Source organism: Poecilia mexicana, unplaced genomic scaffold, assembly GCF_051168715.1.
Source record: "Poecilia mexicana isolate PSO_F unplaced genomic scaffold, ASM5116871v1 scaffold_10, whole genome shotgun sequence".
In the NCBI taxonomy this organism is placed as follows: Eukaryota; Metazoa; Chordata; class Actinopteri; order Cyprinodontiformes; family Poeciliidae; genus Poecilia; species Poecilia mexicana.
The window spans coordinates 14527330-14533329 of NW_028263379.1; the positions used below are offsets into that span (position 1 = coordinate 14527330).

Consider the following 6000-nt stretch of genomic DNA (forward strand, 5'->3'; position numbering starts at 1 on the left):
CTCAACAAATTTGTTTCATTTCACTTCTACAGGGCGAGCTAGTTGCTATGCAGCCAAAATAATATAGTAGACGGCCATAATTCAGAATGAGGAATTAGCCCGTGTATAAATCAAACTCAGCACAGACTCTACATTTGGTGCAAAGAAAAACAGAAACTGCAGGAAGGGTCATAAATCACAAGGTATAATATTGATCACTGCACATATATTCAGCCCCTGTCCTGAGAGGTCTGAGGTCAGCGCCAGCATCAAATCAGGGATGTGAAGGGTCGAAGGCTTCAAAACTGACTGAACCTGGTTCTGTGCTGAGCTACACGGTGAGCTCCGGAATAAAGAGAAACACCCAAAAACTCAAATCTACTGAGCAACTTTCACAGACAATAGGTAGTGGAAACCTACTGATAAATCCCAACTCAATGTATTTTTGAGTAGAACCATACATCTGGAGAAGCCATAAGAAGTCCTGTTTAAAGTTTGTCATGTAGTGAACATGGTGAGTGTGTGGGTGAAGGTACTCTGGTCAAATGAGACCAAAATACATTTTTTTACATATGCAAAAACACTGAATGGTGGAAGACAAACATGGCACAAACAATCCTCAGTGACACTTTGTGGAGATGGCGTCATGCTATGGAACAGGGAAGCTGGTCATAGTTGATGGGAAGATCGATGGAGCGAAAGCCAGAGCAGTCTAAGAGGAAAGTATTTTGTAAAAAAATTGACACTGGAGAGGAGCTTCGCCTTCCAGAAACAACAAACGGTCTGCACATTCATCCTGCTTCCTGGTCTGCAAAAATGAAAATGGCTTTTGTCCCCGAGTCTTGGTTGAGCATGCAAGTATTAAATTAAAAGTGGTCCAATGGCAACACATTTAGCCAATAGAGTCACCGTTGTGTTGCTTTTATTTATTCAAGCCTGGTTTAAATATTGTTTCCTCTATTTGTAAAATGGATATGCTTTCTCATTACTATTTTTGGTATTTAGGTTATTTTCTCAAGAGGATCCCAAGGCTCCATGTTTACATATGTGACCATGGCAGCGATCTAATCTAGATTGCTGCCTGTGTGTTAGAAAGGCCTAACCCTAAACCAATGTTCACTGACCGTCTCCATTAAATCTGACTGAGCTAGAACTAGTTTCAAAAGGAGGAATGAATAAAAATCTTGATCTCTAGATGGAACATCATGTTTGTGTAAATATCCCGAAAGAATTGTAGTTCCCTCTACTTTACAAATATGCACTAAAATATCTCAATCTGTCATAAAAATACAATAAACGTAAGTTTGTTTGCTGTATAAGTGAAAGAGTTACATTGGTATGGATAATCTTACAAAATTTCAAGTGTCAAAAACCACTTCTTTAAAGGATGACTTTTTACTTACATTTCTGGATTTGGTTTTTGACACATTCAGGCTTCCAGAGATTTGCCTCGTTTCTGAAACTTATAAAATCTTGACGCCAGTTTGCACAGCTTTAACTAGGAAGTTTCTACACTTCCCTTCACCTCATACCAGACGGCCTTCTTGCAGTTATATTAAATAAATATTCATAAACTGCTACATATGCTCTCCAACGGCTTCACAAAGATATAAAGCTGATTACAACTGCATCTACATACCCTCCGCTCGAGTGCGAAGATCGGACATTGTTCTCTGGACGGGCGGCATCTCTCCAAGCACAGCCGAGCGACGGCACCTGTCAAGCGGCCGAAGCTCGTGGGTTCTGCACCCTGCGGCGGCGGCTGGTGCGGCTGCTGCTCGACCGTCAAGGAATGTCGAAGCCCCGTCTGAAATGCAGCGGAGGAGCCTCTCTCATGCGGACTGTACTTTCTGTGTGCTAACGAGAGAGGCGGGCGAATTGAAAGCAGCTTCCGTTAAATTTCGCCGTAGCTGAAGGGAACATAGTTAAGCAGTCCAGCGGTTCACAAGCCCTCCAGCATCCCGGTGTCACACGGCCAGAATTAAACCGTTACACGCCTTCATTTCCTAGGGAGTGGACGCGGACTTAACCCAAACTGAAGTGAGGAAAGACGGTGCCGCTTCACAATATGGACCGTACCACATTAGCTCACCGGGGGTGGGGGGGAATGGAGGAGGTCGAACCAAAATAACGGCCAGTTCTCTACGTCTATTAGTTAAATAATTCAGTTAACCCATGAATATAAAACACACCCAGCGTTTGATTAATCATTGTGGCTCATAAAGTTTGACGTAAAAGTGCTTTTTTTTCTTAAAAAATCTGCCGGTCGGAGTGAAGACCTCCCCCCTCTGCAGTAGATGTTGTTTACAAACTGGGAGTTGGCGCATCACTGATTATTAATTTTGTTGTTTTATTGGGAATAAAGCCGGGAATAAAATTGATTGATGGATTTACATGGCACCAGTGGTAAAGACTGTAAGCAAAGCCTTAAAGTAAATCTGAAGAATATTAAAAATATTTTTTTATTGTTATTTTCCTCATTGTTTGCACAGTTTGTGTAACCTGTAACAATCTCTCAAAAAAGTTATTTTTATTTAGTGTTTTTATATTTCTTTGATAATCTACTTTTTAACCCTTGTGCGTGCGAGGACTGAGGCAACTGATACAAGTGATGTGGGTGTGGAATCGGTTGGACCCCATTTGTAAACACAAGGGTTAAGAGTTAACCAGACTCACTAGTAATCTATGATTTTTGATTGTTTGTTTATTTCCTGTATTCAACTTGGACATTGCACATAGGTCAATTTCTTTTTGGCAGTAGTCACTAGTCTACAAGAGACTCCAGGTTTATCTTCCGCGCAGAGAGAGCAGTATGTTTGAGGAGCAAATGCAACACCAAAGTTCACTTATGGAGGACTGCAGCAAGAAATGTCATCTTAAGGTCGCCAAGTCTGAATAATAGCCATTGTACACTATCGAAATACCAATCAATTGTTTGGGAGTGATGTCGGAATCTAGCTTTTTCTTTTCTGACCGTTCATCAAAGACAAAATCAATCTCCTTCTACAGCCATCTCATTTTCCAGACCTAATTTCTGTAGAAAACATGTGTGGTGAACTAGAGAAGACAACATAAGACCAACCAGAACCCTGAACAACAAACAAAAAACATAATACGATAGTGTCATAGTTAATTTATGCATTATATAAGATTATGGATATCCAAGTTCTTATGAAAATACATACAAATAAAGCATGTGCATTTAGTTATGTCTTAAAATATGTACTCACTTAAACTTCTACGTTAATCTGTGCTTCAGAGCACTCTGGTGATTTGCACTTAGCCCTGTGTTGGTTATCTAATCTCTAATGAAGATAAGTAAGCTAACTAAGTAATCTTGGACTGCATACATTTCTATGAACTCCTATTAATCTTTAATGAATAAAATTGTTGGTTAAGCTTTGTTTCAACTAGGACATGAAGCCTAGTAGTAGTTTGCTGAGGTTTTTTTCCCCCATATAAGTGAGTTTAAGATGCTTTAAAGCAAAAATAAAGAACCAATCTACTAACTGGGTTCTGACAAATCTCTGTGATTTGTATCCTCTCTACTTCACGTTTCCCTTTTTCTAGCAACAAGTATCTATTTTTGGTAACACTTTATTTGAAGGGGGGTGAATAAGACTGTCATGACACTGTCATAAACATGACATAACACCTGTCATGAACATGAATTAGCCTTCATGAATGTTTATGACTGTTGTCATAAAGCGTCGTTCGGTAAATTGAATAATGTCACAAAGTTGACATTATTCAAAATGTCTTTGTTATGACAACTTGACATTAACCAAGAAATCATTACTGTTCAAACTTTACCTTTAATAACATAAAGTTACCTAATTTTTAAAGTGAAATCAGTAATTATTTTATAACAAATTTATATCAGTAATGATTTCTTGGTTAATGTCAAGTTGTCATAACAAAGACATTTTGAATAATGTCAACTTTGTATTGAAAGTGTCATAATTTACCAAATTACGCTTTATGACACCAGTCATAAATATTCATGAAGGCTTATTCATGTGCATGACAGGTGTTATGACATATTTATGATGGTGTCATGACAGTCTTATTCAGCCCCCTTCAAATAAAGTGTTACCCTATTTTTTTGTTTTACCTGTACTCAGGCAGGTGAAGGTCGTTGCTTATACATTAAACATGAATTTTTGGAGAAAATGTTGCTTAGTCAGCCCCTTTTACAGATGATGATGCAAAACCCATAAATAAACCAATTGAACGATCTTTTCCATAGCATAACTCACAAAGTAGTGCATAACTGCGGATACAGACCTGGATACAGACCACAATAGCAGCACTAAGCAGCTGTAAGCAGACACTGGTATCAGTCATTGTGTTATTATGTGATTACTGTCTGGAGACGAGCTCAGCAGAAGATGTAATCCACAGGTGATTTACTCTGGCCCACGGTTTCCTTCATATCCCCTGTCAGTGTGTCACGCTCTTGTCATGAATCGGCTGGGTGCTCAGTGGTCTGAAACTAGACACTTAAAAGATCTGCATACAAAACCAGAGGGAGTGAGAAGCAACCACCCCATCTCTGCTGCCTCTCTGCTGTGCATTGCTTTAGCACTCATTCACATTGCGGTTAAAATGTTAATCACAGCTCTGACGCCATTTGTGCAGCAGCAGCTCCACTGCTGTTGCTTGAGAGAACTGCAGATACACTACAGATGGATTGTTTTTTTGCTGTTTTGTTTTGTTTTGTTTTACAATGCTTATGTTAAGCATTGTAAAACTCTGAATGTTCACCATCTATTTTTGGAAAACATTTAAGATAATCTACTTCCTTTCTTGAAATGCTCCTAGAAATCTTAAAGATTTGCATGAAACAGCCATAAAATCCAAAGCAGCCGTGTTTTCTAACGGAAGGTCAAGCTTCATCCCATCTAAAAATAATCAGCAAACACCAAAAACATCCTTGCTTTCCCATTTGCCTGCTACAGAAACATCTCCTCTGCAGATTTCCTTTCTTTCCCTCCCCTCCACCTAATTCAACATCAGCCCACCACCACGGGGATTTGGCTCTTTAGCTCCCACCGTTGCTAAGAAACAGTGACAGGAAGCCTGCCTTTTCGACTATGTGCGAGTTGCTCTGGTTTTCTGTCTTATAGCATTCCCAGCCCAAACAATGACGCATTCAGCCAGCTATCCAGATTCCTACTGCTGCTAGTATCTGTGTCAGCTGTAAACAGCAGGAGTGATTTCATCAGCTTGTTTTACAGCTTCACTGGACCTTTTATGAGTCCGCTTCCTGGAAATTATTTATTTAGACATTATTGCTGCAAGCGAATTCAAACTCAAACCTATGACCTATTTTGTCTCCTTTTAAGCTGTCAGAAGAAAATAAATCAGCTGTAAATCTTTTGATAAATGCCACATTTAGGTTCGAGATCTTCAGATTTTCTCCAGAAGTTTTCAGAAGTTTTAGTGTAGGTTTTTTTTTTTTTTTTCTAATCCTAGCAGTTTCTAAATTATATATCCAGGTTCAAATATGTACACCTCCCACAATAATTTGGATATATTTCCTCTGAAGCAAACCATTTTTGTAGCCATTAACGAGACACTTTTCTGAGCAGAGGTCGTCTAAATGTATAAGTCTGGTGGTACATATCCACGTTTTAAAAACATGGTTCACATTTAAGAAGCTTAATATCGTCCTGCCTCGTCCATCCTTAAATCCGTTTTCATGTGTTTTTTGATCACTGACGGCATGATGCTACCATTACCATGCTTGACACCTTGACTCCAAACATACTAAATGTAGCTGTTGTGATGGCCACTGAACTTTTGAGTATCTGTACTCATTTTTATGTGCTATACTCTTAAAGATGAAAATAAACCGATCAAATCCTAAAACAGACAAGTGGTGGTGAGGTGTAACTTCTCAACAGGTCAAGGAAATGTTTAAGGAGTGAAATCCTCCCATCAGTAAATAAATCAGAGTTATGCAGTTGAAAGGAATTTAACTGTCTGAGTCTCTGAGAACTGTCTGAGAATACTTCA

At 39.0% G+C, this 6000-nt stretch overlaps 1 protein-coding gene across 2 annotated transcripts in view; it reads right to left on the reverse strand.

Moving 5' to 3' along the window:
- The window catches only part of atp8a1 (ATPase phospholipid transporting 8A1), a 102489-nt gene extending 100450 nt beyond the window's left edge, over positions 1-2039 (reverse strand). For both annotated transcript variants that reach the window (XM_088009449.1, XM_088009450.1), the window contains exon 1: positions 1619-2039. In XM_088009449.1, coding sequence (XP_087865575.1) covers positions 1619-1667 — 49 coding nt within the window. In that variant the 5' untranslated portion in view covers positions 1668-2039. The remainder of the gene's footprint in view (positions 1-1618) is intronic.
- Between the last annotated feature and the right edge of the window lie 3961 nt (positions 2040-6000).